Here is a 22609-nt window from a genome sequence, read left to right as displayed (position 1 = left end):
CCTCATGCTTGCTTCCAAATATTTTATCTGATATTGTGGCATTTATATTATGACAGGGAACACAGGCACTAATTAAACACATGTGTAAGGATATTATATCCAAAGAGTGCTAAATGTAATAATATAAAAATATAGAAACCTATGGAAGGGAACTAAGTAAGGTGACATGATTTTCTAGTTAATATTAAAAATGAATGAACTTTTATTGCATGAATAGTAAGTACCAGGCATTGTGTTCAGTACTTTACATGTGTTAATAGATTTCTGCTACACAGCCTTCCTATGAGAAAGTGCTATATGATGATCTCATATAGGAGAAACTGAGGCAGAAAGATGTTGAGTAATTGGTTCAATAAATCAGATTCCAGAGTTCATTCACCTAACTATTAATTCAGCTGACAAATGATGAAGTCATGACCTGAACTACAAAGCTTACTTTGCTGAACAAGCTGAATTAGTCCATAAATCATAAAATAGGATGTTTTCTGATACTGCATTATGTAATTCAGTGGCATGCAGCTGTCAAATGTATGAGGAAGATTTTTTAGAAGACAGAAATAATAGTTTTATTCATTTCATCGTGTTTTTTCAACAATATATAGTGAAAAAAGTATGTTTCCATATGAAAACAAAAAACATTTGAAGCTAGACACATTTGGGTTTGCCTTTTGGTTGTAGGGTAATCATTACTCTGTGAGTCTCTGCTCATCGTTCAAAAGGAGACTATGACACTAAAATCAGTATTGGTTGTCACATTATGTGAAACAACTATAGTCAGGCAGGACCTGAACCTTGGTAATAAGCATTATCATTATTTCTTTCTCTCTCTTTCATGTATGTATGAGTGAGAGTTTAAACATTCCTCAGATATCCACCATTCCCAGGGAAATATATGTTAATAAAAATGTTGTACTCATGGCACTGCCACTTCCTGCACATTTACTTTTTCTAAATACACATGGATTAGTTTTCCTCACAAAACCACCAATTAGAGTCATAAACTTTTAGATGAGTGAGGAGAAAAATATAAAATATCATAACAATGATTTCTTAGAGAAGTATAGCAAATATCTTCTATTTTCTCATAGATTCTTTTTACCATTACATTGCTCAATTTTTTAAATAAATAAAGACTCCAGTGGAATTAACTTTAAAAAGAGAAGAGCAATAATTTAAGATCCTTCATGAGAGATTTTCATTAATAAGGGAATTCCTTCAATTTTAGGTAAAAATTCTGAATCTACTGGAATAATTCACTAACACAAAAAATGTTTAGCCAGCACATACTTACTCTATGTGCAGCACAGTGCAGCATGAAATAAAAGACAAACTGTTTTAAGAGGCTGATGGTGTCATCCCAGCCAGCCAGTCAATTCGTGAAAGCACATGGGATCATTCCCCCTCTATCTTTAACATGTGTGCACGTGGGCATCACTGTGGTCTTCCCGTCGCTAGTGTCAGTTGTACACGTCAGTGACATTATGGGTTACTTGTATTTCTAAACATTTCTGTTGCCTTGTAACTCATAGTTTTTCTCTGAGTCATCGGTTGGTCCATTCGAAAACATTTTTCTCACCCATTTGAAAATGGAGATAATTTGTTCACTTTCAAAATGGAGATTTGTTTATTATTTTATGCTGCCATTATGATTGAACCTCTATTTGGTGCCCAGCTAGGCTGTAAGGATAAAGACATGGATACTGAGAACAGAATATTTTGAACTAATAAAGGGGCTTGTTTTATATAACCGAGTATGTGTGTGCTTACATAGTAATAGATCTAGGTATGCGTTTAAGTAGAATCCAGCAGACTATCAATTGAATGTTAAAAGTTACAAAAATAATTGTTTATATGTGTGTTTTAACAGAATTTGTAAACACTCTGACTTACAATATATAGCTATTTAAATAATATCTAGTCATAGGAAAGCTTGAAATAATTATATATGATAATATACAATTAATGAATATTAAAATCTTACCCTGCAGGAAATATTCAGCAAAAATAGGCTGTAAGGTGAAAAAGAAACTTTGAAATACAACTCAGAAAAAATGTCTCAATTGGGAAAGTGACTAATTACTGTTCTATGTATGGCTTTTACTTTGTCACTGAAAGTAACATTCACATGTGGTCACAAAACAGTTGTAACACTTATTTTGCTCAGACCCAACTGGTCTGACATAACATTGAACTAGGAGCTAAGAGTAAGTTGGAGCAGGAGCACAAAGGATGAACAAGTTCTTGTCTTGCACAAAAATGAAACTTCAACTAACTCAGAATGAATTGCTTCTTTCCTCTTTTGCATCAGCACTTCCATTTTCCTATACTATAGCACTTAACAAATTATGTTGATTTTTCTCTTTAAAGCTTCATGAATTCAGGAAAACTCTGTAAGCCGTATATTTTTGTAAGAACCATTCTTCGCCTGCTTCAGGAGTTTTATCTAAAACAAGTAATTGTCAGGAGCTTCTTGTTTCCTGTTATGACCAAAGAAAGCTGTCTTATTGAAAGTAATTCTTGTAAGTGGAAAGAAATGAATGGGTGTCAGGCATGGACATGGGGATGTTATGGTAACTCCTCTTTCCAAGAGGTGACAAGTCTCATTAGCTGTTGTGGTCCTATTTCTCTAAACCCCTAACAAGATTGAAGCCCCTACATCATCAATTCTACAGAATTATAAAAATAGTAAAAATTAGCTCACAATACTCTACATGTGCATTAACAATTTGTGTATATGTATATATGGATATAACTATACCACACAACACTTTATGGATACATAGAAATTTTCTGGAAACATAGAAAACTGTTAATAGTGGTAGTTTTAAGAAATAAGAATGAAAGATCAAGACAGAGGGAAAAGGAAATATTTTGCTCTTTTACTTTATAGACTTGCAGAGATCAGATATTTTATTCTGAGACTGTGTAATTTTTACAATCCAAGGGTAAAAATAAGGTCATAAATGTAAAAATGTATGAAAGAAGAGAAAGTATGTTTCATACATACATTTATAATGTCCACCCTTTTACACTCACACACCATGTACTCACATGTCTCATATATAACTATAAATTTTCTATACCTATATTTTTATAGTCTATCATTAGATTACAGCTTTTTATATCTATTTAAAGTTGATTTTGCTTCCCTGGCCAGGTAGTTCAGTTGGTTAGACTGTTGATCTGCTGCACCAAGTTTGTAGGTTCCATCTCTAGTCCGGGCACATACGAAAATCAGGTAATGAATGCATAAATAAATGGAACAACATATCAGTCTCTTATTATCTCTGTCTCTTTCTGAAATCAATAAATAAAATTTAAAATACATAAATAAATGAAATAAAATTCACTTTACTATAAATGCAGTTAAAGTCAGATCCAGTTGTTATAAATATGTTTTTATTTTACTAAAAAAGAGATACTGTGATTTTTCTTCAAAAGTGTATTTCTTCTGATCAATTTCCACAAAACTTGTTTCACATCCTTGTTTCTCAGACCATAAATGATGGGGTTCAACATTGGGCTTACGAAAGTGTAGAAAACAGCAATGATTTTGGATTCTTCCACTGACTTGTCCATGGGAGGTGTAACGTACATGCAGAACAAGGTCCCGTAAAACACAGTCACTGCCATAAGATGGGATCCACAGGTGGAAAAAGCTTTCTGTCTGCCTTCAGTAGAACGCATCCTCAGAATGGAGACGAGAATGAAGACATAGGAGATGAGGATTATGAGGAGGGAGTTGGAGAGGTTAAATCCTGCTACCACAAACATGGATGTCTCTTTAATGAACGTGTCAGAGCAAGAGAGTCGGATGAGGGGTGGGTCAGCACAATAGAAGTGATTAATGATATTGGAGCCACAGAAGGTCAAGCGGTATGTCCACATGGTTTCCATAAGGCCACTAAGGAACCCATAGATGTAGGGACCAGCAATCAGGCGAATGCAGACACCATTGGACATCTTGCTGCTATAAAGCAAAGGGCTACAGATGGCCTATCATAAGCCATCACAGCTAGCATGTAATATTCAGTAATCAGCATGGCGATGAAAAATAACACTGGACTAGACAAGCAGCATAGGAAATGATTTTCTTTTCTGACTCCTAAGATGATGTTCACCAACATCTTAGGAGTCATGTTAGCAGAATAGCACAAATCCAAGCAGGATAAACTGGCAAGAAAGAAGTGCATGGGGGTGTGGAGGCGTGAATCTATCCTGATCAATACCAACATGCCAAGGTTCCCTCAACAGTGATCAGGTAGATCACCAGGAATAGTGCGAAGAGGATGGGCTGAAGCTCTGGACGGTCTGTTAATCCTAAGAGAATAAATTCAGTCACCAAGGTGGAATTTTCTCTGAGCATTCTCTTAGGTGCCAGCATTGCTCACTTAGATGAATTAAAGAAGTGATTGACCTGGCTGGCGGAGCTCAATGGATTGAGCGCAGGCCTGCGAACCAGAGGATCACGGTTCGATTCCCAGTCAGGGCACATGCCTGGGTTGCAGGCGGGTTCCCTGCAGGCCAGCTCCCAGCAGGGGACGCACAAAAGGCAACCATACATTGATGTTTCTCTCCCTCTCTCCTTCCCCTCTAAAGATAAATAAATAAATAAAATTTAAAAAAAGAAAGAAAGAAAGAAGTGATTGAGAAGTTTGTCATATGTTTCTTTCTCTTATTTTCTGTTCACAGTTCCCCTTACATATCCCTATTGTTAGACAGAGTCTGACACTGTAGGAGCTGGGATTTTGAGAAGGTCATGGCCCTTGTTACCTACATGTATAATGTTCAGATGATTCTGAAAGAACTCTTGTGATACCAACCTGTTTTGGAAAGCAGGAATTTGGAGCCAAAGTCTGTCTAAAATGTATTGAATGACTACCTGCTACTTGCAGTTTACCATAAAAGCATGGGCTTTATCATTGAGCTCAAGTTCTGGACAAAATGATGATGTGGTTGAAAAATGGTTTTTTAGTCATTAATGGGGTGTGCATATTTAAAAATTCAGCCTCTGAGAACGGCACTCTCCATTGCACTAGAGAGCTCAAAATTATAGAGGTTTGAAGCAAATGTTCTGGGACGTGTTAGACTGCATCGTTCAAAAAATGTAGAAGATTGTGTTATCCTGTATGAATAGATCAAAGACAAGAACTCCAAATTTGGAAAGTCCTATATGAATAACTGATGAAGAAATTTTTATTCTGAAGAGTTTACACGAGTAAAAGCAAGAAACACATTAAGAGAAGTATCTAAAATTTATGTGATAGTTTCTTTTGCTTATCCATTCTTTTATTTTTTTTAATTTAACAAAAAGCACTTAAAGAATTTATAACCAATAACAGAATTTGGCAAATTTGACTTTAAAGTCTATGGTGGAATGCAAATATGACTCTAAACTTTCTAACAACATATGTAAATAGTTCAACCTTCTTTATTACAGAACTATAATGACCAAAAGTTATAAAACAAAGACTAATTAATAGAGAATTATTCTTAGCACTAGAGTTCAGATTATGTTAATTATAATGAAAGGATTACACATTCAAATAATATTGATTATAATTATAGAATAAAATGAGAAATCATTGTGCCAGGCAACTAGAAAATATATTTTCATTATGGATTCTTAATGTCGACATGTGTTATTTCATAAGTGATACACCAAAGAAGGTAATGAATCAAAACTCAAATGCCTGCGTGAGTTATATTAGATCATAAGAGCGAGTAGACAGACAATCTGGGCAAGAGTGAACTGAAGAGAACTAGAGAATGGTTTCCAGGCTACAGTGTCAGCAGCCACTCGGGCCAGTTGAATTTTTACTATATGTTCATATTGTCCCATGTCCCAATATCTTAGGACCTTTCAATTTTAAAGAGTTATCAGATTCATTATTTTTAGGAGAAACCTAATCAAATACAGTATTGGCAAATAATTTTGTGTTTAAACTTATCTCATGTGGATAGAAATTTCCCAGAATGGAGCACCTGCTTTGTCTACTTTGTCATCATGAACTCCAGCACCTTCTCCCTCTCTTGGTTTTCCAGTCCAGTGTCTCACAAATATAAGGGCAGGATGCATCCTAAACTATGGATCATTTTACATTTTGCGGTTTCATACTAGTCAGTCATCTACCAGTAAAAACTCATTAAAAAGCAGTCTCTTTACCTTAATATAGTTTCTTTTTTCTATAAACTTTAGAGTCTACATATTCAGTCTCAGACTTTGACTAAATAATGTCTAAAGGTTCCATAACTTGTTACATCCTGACTCATCACTTATGTAGTTCCAAATCCAACACAATTTTATATTTCCTAGTGATCAATCTAAATAACAAATACTGAGAAATTATGCTGATATTCACAGCTCCTTTTGTGGTCATCTGAGTCTGGCTCATGAGATTCAAAGCTGAAACAAGAGGAGAAAGTGCAGGCATGAAAGTCAGAATTGTCATACCTACCTGACCCAGGAAAGGCTTCTCAGAGACACTAGTGGCCCAAGCAATGAGTTGCTGGGAATGATTTATACCTGACTTGCAAATTGGAACTTTTATCCCTGAATTAATTTTCAACACACCCTGAAAAAAAAATTACAATGTTACCACAAGAGAAAACTCCAGGGAAATAGTAATTCATGTGGACTCCTGAGTCTTGGGATATGAGAACTGCAATTGCCTCAATTTAAAATCATTTTGAGCTGATTCCTGTGGCTGATCAGAAGTTTATTCTTATAAAATTTGTATATTAAGGATCACATGTACTCCAATCAGATCAGTAAAAAGAAATAAAGATTTAAAATAATGACATGATTCACGGTGGACTTTGATCTTCCTGTGATGTCTTACCAGTTTGAATTGTTTTGTACAGTCTCTTCCACAAAACTGCTACTGTTTGCTGAAAATATTTTTGTATATAGAATAAAGTGGTTGAATTTCAAAACCCAATGAGTAAAATAACTTGAACAAGATATCATAATAAGTTGTAATGCAGGTGTTGGGTCTGGCAGTTTGAAACTAATATATTATGAAAAGCCTGGTGAGCATGTAATTTATCAATATAAGATTTGTTCATACATGAAAACACAGTAAGTGTGAAAATAGCATATCTACCTTTTCTTCGCATTACCAAGTATCCAATTATCTACTACAACAAAAAAATTGTAGTTATGTGAGATGATAGATGTGTTAACTAACCTTATTCTAATAATCATTTTCTAATATATACCTTTGTAAGTTTAAGCAAGGTTCTGTATAAATGATATTTCAATAAAGCTGGAAAAACATTAGCCAATAAATTTTCAAGATTAAAATTATAAGGCTAGTTCTTTGATAAGAGAACTAAATTACAAATATATAACAATGAAATATCTTTTAAAGTCCCAATTATGATCATTAAGTACTCTGTGCTAAATAACCTGTACATTAAAGAAAAAGTCATTGGGAAAATAACAAAATATTGTAAACTGGGTATAAAAATAAGTAGCTTTTAGCTAGAGCAATGTTAAGGTGAAAAATGTATAAACACCTACATGACAAAAAAGTAAGATTGAAATTAATAATCCAAACATTAATTTTTTTAAAAACTAGGAAACTCCAATAAGCAAGCAATTATTCTTTTCTGAGACCTGAGTTTATGGATCCAGTTTTGCAGTTCAGAGGAAGGAAGTAGAATCCTACAGCTCAGAGGCTACAGATTAGATTCACACACTCATGCTTAGGAAAGAATGCTGGTTCTGGTCCACTCCCTACTAGTCACTACTATTTCACAAGCACATCAATAGGAAACCATTATTATGACCTATAGTTTATGGTTTTACTTAGTAAGTTGGGGTGGAAGGTGTGTTTCTTAAAGAAATGGTCATAAGAACAAAATAAATTCAAGGAACTGGGCTAAAAACATGTCTCTTCTGTCTACTATTGTAAACAACAAGAGCACACTAGTGTTCCAGGTCATGACAACAGGGAAGTTCCACTCAGAGCACTGCCCCTCAGATTTGAGGTGTCTGCAAATCATGTAGGATGTGGTTAAAGCACAGATTTGGGCGTGGTACATCTGAGGTACAGAATGTGATGTCACATTTTTAAAAACCTTCGAAGTAGTGCTGTTGCTGCTAGTCCAAGGGCCACAGTTTGAAGGCTAAGGGCAGAGACTAACAGGTGTAGGTCATTTATCTTTATCCCAGACCTGAGTTTTTACTGAGCTACTTGAAACACATGCATACAGAACACCAAACTCATCATCAAGATGCAAAGACATTTGACCCAAAGACATTTATCTTCATGGACCTTTTTATGATGCCATATCCTTAGAAGAATTAAGCGCTTTTTAAATTTAAGTATGTGAAGCAAGTTTTTGAAAAACATGATCTTCAAGCAAATTCAAAGGAAGTTTTTTCAAAAGGTCTGATACAATATACTGTTATCTTCATATTTAACAATTATTTCAAAGACTCTAATGTAGATATTGTCACAATCACAATTTAAAAAGACACATCACACTAGTAACATAAACATATGCCAAACATATGAGCAATAATCATCAAATCAAGTGAATTCTCATATAGTATTTTGAATACAATTTTCATCAATGACATGTGTTGATAAAGAAGAAATAACTTTTGCATAGTTAGTACCTGAGTAACTAACCACAACTTGTATTTATCTAAAAACATTACAGTCCCTGTGGTTTTTTAATTAAATTTTTAAAATTTTTACACTGGTTTCAAGTGTACAATTCTATGCTGTTCTTCTGTATATTGCATTGTGTGTCCATGACCCAAAGCCTGATCTTCCATCACCGTATAACTGACCCCATTTACCCTTTACTTCTCCCAACCCCCTTCCCTCTGGTAACCAATTAGCTCTCCTTCACATCACAACTAGTGCTGAATCCCTGTTCTTTGTTCTTAAGATGCTTTATTTTTTGTTTTTTCTCTCATATTAATTTTTTCTCTGTTCTTGTCTCACATATTTTAGTGTAGCTTTTAGAAAGTCAGTGACAAAGTCTTCTTACACTTCTGTCTTCATTACCCAAAATAATAAATGTATATAAATGTTGGTTGATTACATTAATAATAGTTATTGATAGCATAACAATTCTTATCCATGAGTCACTTTATTCCCCCATTTGTAAGTAGTAATAATAATAATATCCATCTCGCCTATCTCACAAGTCATTGTGCAAATCAAACTGGATATCCATGGAACAAGTATTAATTGATACTTAACATAAGCAAGTGATTAGGCATGGTAGATGCAATGTGAACAAAACTACCCAAAACTCCTGCCCTTCTGGCATCATATTCTAATAGAGTCATATGGCGTTGCAGGTAAGTACATGGTTTTTTTAAACAGCACTGTTATGGAAAAAAGAAAATGCACTTAGGCAGGAAGCATTCAAATTCTTTAAAATAACATCAACAAAGAACTCATGAAAAGGTAGGTTTTTTAGGGAGAAACTGCAGGATAAGGAGACTAGCAATGCAGCTTTTTTGAGAAGGGTGCGGGGTAGTAAAGAGAAAAGGGCATCAAACATATGGTGATGAAAGACTTCACTTTGGGCACACAATGCAACATACAGATGATGCATCATAGAACTGGGCACTTGAAACTGAGATAATCTCACTATCCAACTCACCCCAATCAATTTCATTTAAAAAGAAGGGTATTCTAGGAGGGATAAAAAGCAAATGCTGAGATACCATATGTAGTCTTCCTCTGGAACTGCTAGTAATGTGTGTGTGTGTGTGTGTGTGTGTGTGTGTGTGTGTGTGCAGAGTTCATGAAGTAGAGAGCAAAAAATCCCAGCTGAATTACTTCCTAAAACACAAATGTTTCACTTTCTTGAAGTCTGAGTCACCTCTATCTATCACTTTCCTACTAAGAGTATCAAGGACTTTCACTGGAGAGTAGGCACAGCTTCTCTTCAAGAAGTGTCTAGCAAAAAATACTCAAGCAACAGCGTGTTGATTTGTTGACAGCAGCAGGTGGCTTAGAAGATATACATTTTCATATTCTCTTCTACCCAGGAAGTCCAAGAGAGAAAATAGGCAGTTGTTACAAGAACAGAGAAAACTGGAAGGAGTAAGAGAAGGATTCAGAAATTTCAGACTTAAAAAGACACAGCTGGAAACTGACTTTGAGGGGTTCATTTGCAGAAGAACTATTTGTTGCATGTGACTTACTGACTGCCCATGGAATCGGAAATGGTTTTGACTCAAAAGCTCAGTAACTCATGAGGGATCCAGAAATATCCAGCTGAAGTAGAGCAGAAAAACTGAGAAGTGGAGAGAAGCCAACAAGACTATGAGTAGTGTGTATTTACAGAGAAATAAAATCACAGCTGCTCTGACTGCCTGTTTCAGGCCAGAGAGAGAAAGATGAACATCTTCTGAACAAAGAATTGGGGGGTTTCCTAGTTTACAACCAGGGAGAGTCTCTGCCTGAAGGGGGAGGACCAGCAAAGGAGCATGTCAAGGGTAGAATAAAGCTATGAATTATAAATCCAGGACCTAGGATTAGCTTCACAGTATACAGGGTCCATTACAAAACAAAATTCAGCTAATCTTTTATCAAAAACTATTAAGAATTTTAACACAATGACAGTGGAGCATTAAAAAGCTTGTACAAGTTGTACAAGGTCAGCCACAAAGTCAGCCATTCCTGGATCACAGAGGCTAATGGAGCTGACAATGGGGATATGGAAGGGGAAGGAGAGTACCCCAACTCTTGCAAGAAGAAGAAGAATAACAAGAAGTACAAGTAGAATAAGAATAGGAAGAACTAGAAGACAAACAACAAGAACATAGATGGAAGAAGAAAAAAGAAATCTCAAAGCATAAATCAGCCCTGATGACAATGTCAAGGGTAACCCAGCTGATGGGCTGGCTAGCTGTCTAGACAAATTTTATAGGCCATGCAATTTCAAATGAATTAAAAAAGAGTTTTGTTCTGTGTTTTCAGAGTAAGAGGAAGTAGAAATAAGGGAAAATGTTTAGAAAAAATTCATTGTAAAAATGGCCCTTAAGCTTTTGGTTTTGTTAATATGAGTCCTATGAAAAATCTAATGAAACTTTTAAAAATATGGATCCTATGGATCCAGAACCATATAAATTCACACATTAAAACCTACCAAAAGACACAATATGCCAGGGTCTTATAGGTCACTTGGCTCAAACTACAAAAACTCTTATATGAGGGTAAGCTCCATCTCACGTTGAAATGTCCTTACGGTTGTGTGAGATGAGAATGTTGGTCTTTCTTGCTTCAGTTGAACCAGTGACAGTTCTATAAAATATTGTCCAGGGACATCAATAGAACTTTCAATGAACCTGGTCTGGGAAATCAGTTCAAGTTCAAACTCTGCTACTGAAAAGAGAAAGGATTGCAGGTACATATTTGAGGACATAGGGGCAATTTGGTAGGCCTCAGTTTGAAATTTTAATACAATTTCTTATTCACTGAAAGAGAATAAAAATACCAAAACTTACTCTGGTTCTGATTACCACTGTTTTCTCAATTTCTGATTAGGGAACTTTCTTGATGCCTCTCTAAGTTGTAAAAGGTGGTTCCATTTATACCCTGCTGTGGGAGGTAAGGACCTTCTCTTAAAGCAAATCTCAGGAGGACTTAAAAGTATCGGCAATGAGTGTTACATTGGGAACAACCCCTCTTGGGTTTCATTGGAACAGTCTGGTATCAGAAAGCTAATTACATGCATCAGCCATAGTTTCCAAAATTTCTTTTATTTCTTTACTTTTAAATTAGAGTTTACATTTAATATGATTCTGTATTAGTTTCAGATGTACAGGAAAGTGGTGAGACAATCATGTACTTTACAGAGTGGTCCCCCAGCTGCTTCAAGTACCCACCTGGCTCCACACATAATCATCTCCATATTATTAACTATGGTCCCTATCCTGTAATCTACATCTCTGTGAATATTCTGAAACTACCAATTTTTATTTCTTAATCCCTTCACCCAATCCCCCAAACCTTGCCCCCTCTGCCAGCTGTCAGCCTATTCTATGTATACATGAGTATGTTTCTGTTTGTTTATTTTGTTTACTAGATTCCATACACACAGGAAATCATGCATCTTTCTCTAACTGGCTGACTTCATTTAACCTAGATCAAGGTGTCAAACTTAGTTGCACTGGATGCCACATCAGCCTTGCAGTTGCCTTCAAAGGGCCAAATGTAATTTTAGGACTGTATAAATGTAACTACTTCTTCACAGTTAGGCCAGAGCTCAGTGCTGCCACTGGGTAAAAAAAAAAAAAAAAAAAAAAAAAAAAANTATGGAACAGACTGTCAGGGCCCAGAGGGGAGAGGGGAGAGAATCATAGGGGAAAAGAGAATGGACTCACATGAACAAGTATAATCTGTTTTTCTTAAAAACAATATTATAAGCTGGGAGCTACTGCTGGTTCTATTTTATAGCTGAGGAAAGTTGAGCAAAGAAAGATCAAATAAATTTCCCAAGTTAAAGATCTACTACATGACAGAATACACAATATTAATCACCCTTCCTTTCTTGGATATTGCTTCAGTCTCCCTTACATGGCATTCGATTCGAAATTATAAGTTTGTTCACTTATGTGCTTAGGATATACAGTGTATTTTTGGAAACATCTCTATTGTATAACTAAATATATAGGAAGTGTATAAGGTAAGTACAAGTGGGAAAAAAGAATTCAGTTGCTGGAAACGTGTGTAGAGTATGTTCAAGTTTTAGAAATTTAGGCCCAGGCAATAGGCGTGAACCAACCTAGGCGTAGCTAGGTAAATCTAGGTAAGACAGCTAACTTTTCTTGAGCTTTTTTTTCTCATCTGTAAAATACAGAGAAAAATCATAGGCCATTTTGAGATATTATAATGATGAATGGACATATGACCTTAAAATACTTAGCATAGCACCTGGTGCAGAGGCAATGGTCACTAAATGGTAGTTCATATTGTTGTGTTCTTGCTTAATTTTCAAATGATTCACTCATTTTTTGTAAATTTAAGTTGACATTTGTATTTCTGTGTGTACTTCCATACAAAGGGAATACTAATAAGGTCTTAAAAGTATTGAATCTTTGAGTTACTTCAACTTTAGACTGAGATATAAAAGCATTTTTTCTGTTTCTGACTTTTCATTTTTTTAATAAAATTACTTTATTTCATCTTCTTTTTATACTATTTCCAAGGTCAAAAATATAGGAAGCCTTACAGAAAACTAATAATGTGTTTTGGTGTCTTCATATTATAACCACAGACAACTCAAAGTTCTTCCCAGATCCCACAGATATGGTGATTTATTTACTCTGGCAACTTTAATGTTAAATAACTATAAGATCAAGAGATACAACAATTACATATCCATCTTCTCTATTGTGGGAGAAGAAGCAATATGGTATGTTTTATGCAACCCTTATGTACTTGTATTCAGAAATGCACTTAGGGAAATCAGATTGAAAATTTCAATTGTCACAGAAACAAAATGATGATAAAGAACAAGTAAGAATTTACACAGCAATTTAAAAGAACAGGAACATGGCATTTTTCAGTGTTGCAAGAAATTTCCTGTATATGCCTGTGTGCTTATCATTAAAATAATATTCAAATATTGAACTTACTGCCCAACAGTTATATTTCTTTAATCATTACAGTATATAAACCTGGGTTTTTAGTTTATATAATTGGTATTTAAGAACACAACTCTGGCATTTCCAATGTTCATATATTATTGCTACATAGTTACAAGATATAAAAAGACCACGTGATAGCCATTCAAACTTGAAGATAATCAATGATTATGTTAATACTAATTAACTAAACTAAAAGGGAAAGAATAGTAAGAGAAGGAAAAAAAACTTGGATTCCTTCGAATAGTATTTAAGGTTTCTTTGGTTTAGTAAATAAACACTGGTTTATTAACTGTTGATTCAAAGAAAAACTAAATAATTGTGAAGCAAAGGTCTAAGCATATGTAATTTTTGTACAAACATTAAATTATTATTAGTGTTGTGGAAGATGGAGAGGAAATATAAATTGCAAACCAAAGAAAACTTTAGCTACTTAATACATATTAAGTGCATTTTAAAGTGATAAATAGGTTTTGGTTCGTGTACATTGAACGCTTGCAATTTTCCCTTGATCAGTAGATAATGTGGTTGTTTGAAATCTCCACTTACTTTTTAACATTTCTGTACATATATTTGGCTAAATTTACTGTGCAATTGAGGAGTTACAGCTATTTAATTTTTTCCTAAAAATAACCAGAATCTAAGACAATAAAATGAAATTAGATAAATGCATCTTGTTTTTTGGTATATTACAAAATATATTTCAGTCATTATCAGTATATAATCATGAGAAAATATTTATGATAATTTTTTCAGCAAAATAAGCATATTATAAACCATAATGGAAGCTATGATAACAGTCATGAATGAAAAATGAAGTGTTGGTAATTGATGCTCTTCTCATTTGTGATTTACACATACCTTCCAGTACTCTGTCTTGGTATTACAGCTGTAAATAGAAATTTTAAGTAATTTTTTTCAATTAACTTTATGTTTAGGTTAATTAGGACAAGACACTAATCTAGGTCATGTGAAGGACACAGAGATGATTAACATAGACCATGCTAATCCTTATCCCAGGGAATTTAAATCTTGAAAAGAAGTCAATAAGAATAATTAAAAATGCAAATAAAATCTGTTTATGTAAAAAAAAATCACACACACACCTTAATTGTTTAGGAGAAGATCAGCATAACAGTTTTGTTAATTATTTCTACACCTTGCTCTTTTTTGTTTTCCTCGGAGTTTTCTTACAACCTATAATTGTGCTGCTGGGATTTTTTGTTTGTTTTTGTTCTTAGTCTGGGGGTAGCTCCGTAAGTGTAGTGTCTTTATTTGTCTAACTCATTATACCATCTGCACTGTATCTTAGCTTCAGGTCAGTTTATAGCATATTATAAGTGCACAATAAACATTTGTTGAATGAGTAAATATGTTTTTTTCAGTTATTAACCATGGAATTCACATGAAATTCTTTATAATAAGCACTTCATAGGAAGTCATTAACAGAGCAATCCCTTATAATCATGGACTTTTGATTGGTGGTACTATTATTTTAAAATGGTTCTGATCAAAGTTCAAAAGCAAAAGTGGCACTTGAGGTTATTCTTAAAGGTGAGTATTTCAGTAACTGGAAAAAGGGGAAATTTAAAACAAAAGACGTGGTCGGATGAATTAAGAGGCAGACTGCGGGACAGAATTTCTGGAACCCAGTAGACAATGTAGATGAGTGTGTTCATGCTAAAATTCAAGCAAACTAGGACTTGCTTCAATATAAGGAAACGATTTGGATTTGATCCTAGAGGAGCAAGTTGCGGCTGACTTGTAAATGTCTTGAAGGAAATTATGTGAACTTTTACTCTTATCCACTACCAGAACTTAGTTCTGACTTGGAAACAGCAGGCCGGCTGGTTGGGTGACTGAACAAATGAAAGGAATGTTGAAATAAAGTAGAGACATAATATAAAAATTGTGTCACTGATATAAATCTGTTGATGATGTTCCAGACTCAGTTAATAAAAAGAGATTGAAGTACTGGAGAATGAATAAGAAGGTTGTTTAAATAATTCAGATATGAGGGAGCAAGGACTTCACCTAAAGAACCAACTTGTGAGTGAAAGAAAGAATATAAAATATGATGTAAATAAAGAAATTTTCATATGTTTCCTAATTCATATGGTTTGAGTATATTCTGTAAGACCATCCATGACAGTATTTCTAGTGTTTTGCCAGTTCGTAATTTTTTTCCACTGATTTATTACAGACACTAGTGGGTTTTCTTTGTTACTGCTTAGCATTGTTATTTACTTTTTTAGACCTGTAAAAATTAATTCCTCATTAAAGCATATGTATTTTATGTATTACATAACACTAGTACATATATTTTGCCTTTATAATGTCTATAAATGATCATAATTCTTGAGCAGAGAGCATTAGTTATCTGGTCTTCTAAAATCTTGAAGCTTCATATTTTAATTATTCGATGAGAAGAGGCAGGTCATGTGTACTCAAGCTTTGAGTCCTATTCATCTTATCGACATGCAGTACAAAGAAAAAGGGAAATCTAGGTTGGAGAATGATACATAGATATTTTGAAGGCAATAAAAAAGATGATGGTGATCTGTAGAATCACATTTCTTTATGTGTAAAATAAGAAAATTTAAAAAGCCAGTAGAGTTTATCTAAAGAGCAGCTGCAAACATTTAAAGAGCAGTTCACTGTCTAGTTAATGAATAAGCCTCACTCTCACTTACATGAGTTTCCCAGTCATAGTTGATTATAATGTGAGAGATGAGCTGAATTGGTCTGAATAGGAAGTCACCAACTTCAAGACAAGGAGAGTTATACAGTCAAGGCCCTTGTCCTGTTTCAAAAAAAGCTACCATTTGAATAAAGTAGAATAACAGATTCTTAGAATACTCAAAGGCCTTTCTCATACCAAGTCTTAGCAGGTGTCCTCATTATTCTTCAGATCAAAAAAGCTTCCAAATGTAATATGAGGAACTGAGAATAGGAAAGGCAGGGGGCATTGGAGTAAATTAGGAAGCCTGTGGTAAAGTTTCTTACTCTGTAAACTTTCATTTTTTTTCTCTACTGCTCTCTGTATCTCTCACACCCATTTGCTTCCCCCACCTCACTAACTTGATTTGAATGTATCCATCTGTAAAAAGAGAGGAGAAATTTTTAGTTTTTAGACAAAAGCCTGAAGAATGTTATTGAACCACACTGTGTCCATTATAAATTCATTCTTTCTCTTCAGCAGGTTTCCACTTATTTTTCACAAACTTTTTTCCTCTTTATAGTATCTGTTTTGCACATATTTTTCAAAATTGCTAGAACTGCTCTTCATTTAAAAATGTATAGCTGTGCTATTTATTATCGTTTTTCTTATTCATGTACCAGTTCTGCTGCATTTGTACTACAACTTGAAACATATTCTTATCTGCCTCACACTAAGAAACTGAACATTGACACGTGTACCTGCCTGCAGTGCACGCAGCGTTATGGATGGGATTTGAGACAAATTCATGTGGACTATTGAGTCCTGTGGAGGAAAAGGAGCAGGCCACTCTCTCAAGGGGAGAACATGCACCCCTGCCTAGACAGGCTTTTATTTTATTTATTTATTTATTTATTTGCACAGGAGTACAGGTACAATTTATTAGTCACTGTCAGGCAGTAAGGATCAAAGGATAGATAACATACAAAGAATTATTAGGGCTTATTCTGAGTCAGGGTCTATCAGCTAAAAGGCTACAAAACTTTGGGAAATGAACCCATTTCCTGCTTGGGCCTTTATCCTTTAACTAAGAGTGTTCTTAGCAAAGCAGGCTTCACAGGATTTTGTATATCCTTTCTCAGGCCTGATCACCTGGGGAGCCTGCCCTTTCTGGCACAGGGCTGCACTGCCCTCTGTCATTGTTTCAGGCTTAAGTCAGGTAGAGGAGGCAGACAGCCAAGGAATTTTAGGAAACTCCTCACAGACTCAGGGGAGTCAGGCTTCATCAAAGCCAAGGGGTAAGGGTCCATCACCCTCTTTCTCCATAGCCCCCCAAGTCCTTCCCTGGGGCCTTCACATGATCATGCCTGTCTTAGGTCCTCCCCCCCTTGGGGAATCTTACCTGTCATTGGCTAACTGATCACCCATTGGAGGCCAGTTATGAAAACAGGAGCAAAGGCAGAGCTCCAGCCAGGGAGATAAGCTTTGTCTCCTTAGTGGCTTATGGTCCGAAGGTCTCTCACTCAGCCTTAGCCATGGGGGTGTTACAGCTCCTGAAACCAGGCAGGGCGGTTCCCAACAGAAAACCAGCACCAACCTTAACTACTTTACTTCCCCTCTTCCTTCTTTCATTGTCAGCATTTCTAAAAAAAATGTGTATCTATAAACTAATAGGTAATGTTTATTGAGTACTTCTTTTAAACCCGATACCTTCCTAATAACTTTTACATGTTTTCCTTCAAATTAGTCCTCATTACGATGGGCACTATTACGGCTAATCTACGTGTTGGAAACCAAGGCACAGATGAGGTAAGTACTTATTCTAAGGTTGTACTTTCAGTTGTGCTGATGTGAGATTCAATCAAAGTCTGACTCCAGAGGCTGACCTATCGGCCCATGTGCACACTCTGTTTCACTGCACAGCTATGTTTAATGATTTTTAATTTTTTTAAATAAATATAGAAGACAAAATTTTAAAAATCCCATTATAGAGGAGGAAAGCACTTTGTTTTTTACCTTTTTGAATTTTTAGCTGAGACCTTTCTCTAAAAAAGACAGACTAACAAGAGAGAAACAAATTTATTAACGTGTGTACCTCATGTATACATATTAGATACCAAGTTAAAAAAAAAGGTGAACTCTCCAAGGTGGCTTAGAATTCAGAATTACAGACCATTTTAGGGAAGGAGATGGATTCTTACTCATACACAGGAATAAATGTCTTGAGGACAGATGAAGAACAGAGGGCTATTCAAAGAACAGAGAAATGTTGATAGTTTGTAACAAAGTTTGTCCAGGTATAGAGTCAGCTTCTGGGCTATCCCCTGATAAAAGTTACCCTTCTCTGGTTGATGCAACTTCCAGCAAAGGGGTTGTGACAGTTGAGTCCCTTTGGTTGGACCTGCCTTTAGGCAGATAAGGACGTTCAGAGAAAGTTGCTTCCTGCATTTGCTATTTTTCAAGTTTCTACTTATTAAGATAAAAAGCTGCACATTTTAGGGTGGTATGTCCTGAACTCTTGCAGTCATATATTGGAGTGGCATAATCTGCTACCTTTCACCACTAAATGCCTCAAAGACAAATTCAGTGACATTTTCCTAGTGCCTGTTTTCTTGACCCCTGGTATCATCTCCGGTAATTTTTGTAATATTAAGTTTGCTAATACTAAATATCTTTATAGTAAGTATTCTTTTCCTCCCCTCGGATTCCTCTGTTTCTACTCACTTCTCATCTTCAGGCCACACTTTGGTATATTCCCCACTTTTCTGTATGTATTCTATCTTGTAATTTCAGTCCTGGTTTTAAAATTACATATATTGTGATGTTTCTAAAATTAGTTTCTCCAGCTCCTAAGCATTTTGTGAGCCCTAACTTTTTTTAGCTCTGTTGAGCATCTAAAACACAGAGCAGGCCTTTGAGTCTGCTATGCACACCAAGGTCACTCTCCTCCATTCACCCTCTTTTTCTGCTCCACTACCCTTCCCTTCCACTCTTGTTTGCCTGGCTAATTCCATAATATTTGCAAGATTCAACTTTAAAAGAGTGTCTACACTAGAAATTCTCTCATGCCTCACTCTGTGTCAAGACCTCTGGTAGCCCTAAAATATTTCCCCTTGATCCTCACTTATAAATGTCTTGATCCTTCAGTGTGCAANAAATTACATATATTGTGATGTTTCTAAAATTAGTTTCTCCAGCTCCTAAGCATTTTGTGAGCCCTAACTTTTTTTTAGCTCTGTTGAGCATCTAAAACACAGAGCAGGCCTTTGAGTCTGCTATGCACACCAAGGTCACTCTCCTCCATTCACCCTCTTTTTCTGATCCACTACCCTTCCCTTCCACTCTTGTTTGCCTGGCTAATTCCATAATATTTGCAAGATTCAACTTTAAAAGAGTGTCTACACTAGACATTCTCTCATGCCTCACTCTGTGTCAAGACCTCTGGTAGCCCTAAAATATTTCCCCTTGATCCTCACTTATAAATGTCTTGATCCTTCAGTGTGCAAATATTTCTTAGAATAAAGAGTTTCCCAATTTCTGTTCAAGTCAGGAGAGGGTATCAGATGATTTTCAAGCAAAATGTATGCAAGCAGACATGTCCCATGTGAGTTTGTCAATGTTTCTTTCAGTTCCTCACCATAAAGCTTTGAATATGACAGGACCTTCATGGTGCATTTATCATCCTTGTGGGCTGGAATGCAGATGTGAAGGTGAGAGACTAAGCAGCTACATTGGATCATGAGGCAGCAATCAATTGTGGCAGAAAAGTAAATCTTCTACCTTATTCTCTCCATCATTTTACATGCTTTATCACCTTAATTTTTAACACTGTCTAACATACTGACTCAAGCAGGATGTGCCTATAATGTTGACACAAAGTGACCCAACAGTAATTAAGTTTTGTAAATACAATAGAAATTTATTTTTCAGCCCAAATATAATACATTTTTTAAAATACTTTTGATTTTTATTGTTATTCAAGTGAAGTTTTCAACCTTCTCCCCCCCGTTTGTCCCCACCGCCAAATATGCCTTCCCTATCTCTCTCCCCTGTTTCCACCACCAAATATAATTCACGGTGGCCTTTTAGATTCAGGGCCAACTCTATAGTCGTTGGGTAAATTGGGTTATACCCTAGGATATAATCTAGGGCACATTGGTATCTGCCAGTTTGATCAATTCATTCATAAGCACACCTATTTTCGGGTTTTTCTGGCCAGGCCTGAAAAGGGACAAATCCCTTCTTCTTACCATAATTCTTGAGAAACATGTTGCATGGCTATACTTAACACCAAGGAGAGCATGGAGAGCTATGCAGGGTAGGCATAGCTTCAGGAAGAAAGAGGGTGGACTGAGGGAACCAGCTAGTACCCTCTGGACTGTGTGCTGTATATTTTTACTTATTCACCTTATTTCTTTTATTATCACTCTGAATTTGATTAAGAACTACCTTACAGGCAGACAACTTGTTACGTTCTTTTCAATTATGTACCCCCGGTGCCTAAGACAGGACCAGATACATCGTAGTTACTCTATGTTAAATAAATTTATGAGCTAACTAATACACTGCATGAATTTGTTGATAGTCTTGGCCCCTTCATAACAGAAGCTACACATAGTACAACAATGCTGCAATGGACACGGGGGAGCACATGTTCTTTCAAATTAGTGTTTCAGGTTTCTTCTGATATACTCCCAGAAGTGAAATCACTGGGTCACAAGGTAGTTTCATTTTTAACTTTTCGAGAAAACTTATATAATTTTATTAACCACTGTTGCCCCAATAAATTCAATGAACTTTTTTTGAAAGAGGGTAAAAACAGTAAATACAAATTTGTTCATGGATCAATAAGTGAGCACACAATGTTAAAAAATATTATACATAGTATATTTCAATGTGTAAAGAAATGGATTGTTTCATCAAGAACAGTTTAGGCATCTTAGATTTAGGAGTGTTTTTATGTTATGATCTTCCTTTTGGATGGTATGTTGTATAACTAATCCTCTTCAGAACATCCTGAACACTTTTTGATACCATTAAAATTCAGGTGCTTTATTATATCCATTATGAACAGCCTTTTAAATTGCATTGTAACCCTCTGGAATCATATTCTAATTGAATGAAAAATGTTTCATTGTGTTCTTAATTTATATTATCCACAAAAAATGTTTAGACATTAAACTGCTAATGATTTGTTTCCCCGAATTGCTATTATTATTTATTATCAGAGTAGACCCTCAGTAATTTAGGCTAATAACTGAGAGACTCACTAGAGATTACTGAATTTGGCAGATTAGTTAGTGAACAAATAAATATGAAAAACATCAACACTGCTGTACCACAAAATGTGCTTTATTCATTATTTTGATAAGTGTAGTTTAATTATAATCATCTATGGTAATGTTTCACAGTATGTTAATAAACACACTGCCATATTTCATGAGATTAATGAAGTCATAGAAGAAAAATTATTTGCTAAATTTGTCCCAGTTTTGGGAGAAAAATATAAATCAGTGACTTAGTATGTTTTGTATTACTTTTTTTAGCATTATTTTTAGTCCAGAGATCTAGATCTCATGTGGTGTTATTTTATTCATTTCTATGCTTATTGTCTATATTCCCTATTAGAGAATAAGGTTTATGAAAAAAACATTTGCCTCCTTTCACACATATTGCACAAGTAATCAGATATACTCATGTATACATGTACATATATGTGCATGTGTATGTGTGTGTATACACACAGATATACTATTCATATAATGTATCAATAATAAGAACCCTGACAGGTATGGCTTAGTTGGTTGGGTGTTGTCACACAAAGCAAAAAGGTCATTGGTTCAATTCCCCATCAGGGCTCATCCCTGGGTTGAATGCCAGGTCCCTGGTTGGGGGTGTACAAAAGGCAACTGATAGATGTTTCTCTCACACATCGACTGGTTCTTTCCCTCTTTTTCTCCCTCTCCCCCCTGTCTAAAATAAATAAATAACATATTTTTAAAAACAACGAGAGTCACCAATCCCAACAGAAAAATGCATAAAAAATTTGAACACCATATTTCATGTAAGTCAAGCAATCTGTTGGAGAAGAAAGAAAATGTTAACATGATTTTGAAGAAATATTGAAAGTGCTGGGAAATCAGAGGTATGCAACTCAAGTTTTAGAGTTATGATGTAAAAAATGCTGTTAGACTACTAAAGTGGCAGTGATTAGGAGACTGCGTAGCATCAAGGGTTTGGGGGGGCAATGCGTATATGAGAATGCCCTGGTCCTATTGGTGGAATTGTAGACCTGTGAAGAAATTTTGGATCATCTGGCACTA

At 35.3% G+C, this 22609-nt stretch overlaps 1 protein-coding gene across 1 annotated transcript; it reads right to left on the bottom strand.

Annotated features, from left to right (window-relative positions):
* Positions 1–3399: 3399 nt before the first annotated feature.
* LOC118999662 (olfactory receptor 1030-like) lies at positions 3400–4366 on the bottom strand. Its single transcript, XM_037064367.1, is given in 5 exon segments — positions 3400–3995; positions 3998–4054; positions 4057–4105; positions 4107–4249; positions 4252–4366. Coding segments are annotated over 5 exon segments (960 nt in total).
* Positions 4367–22609: the final 18243 nt, after the last annotated feature.

Source organism: Sturnira hondurensis, unplaced genomic scaffold, assembly GCF_014824575.4.
Source record: "Sturnira hondurensis isolate 20B ecotype Veracruz unplaced genomic scaffold, ASM1482457v3 Scaffold0015056, whole genome shotgun sequence".
In the NCBI taxonomy this organism is placed as follows: Eukaryota; Metazoa; Chordata; class Mammalia; order Chiroptera; family Phyllostomidae; genus Sturnira; species Sturnira hondurensis.
Note: the sequence above shows the minus strand (reverse complement) of the source record. Positions and strands in the feature narration are given on the sequence as shown.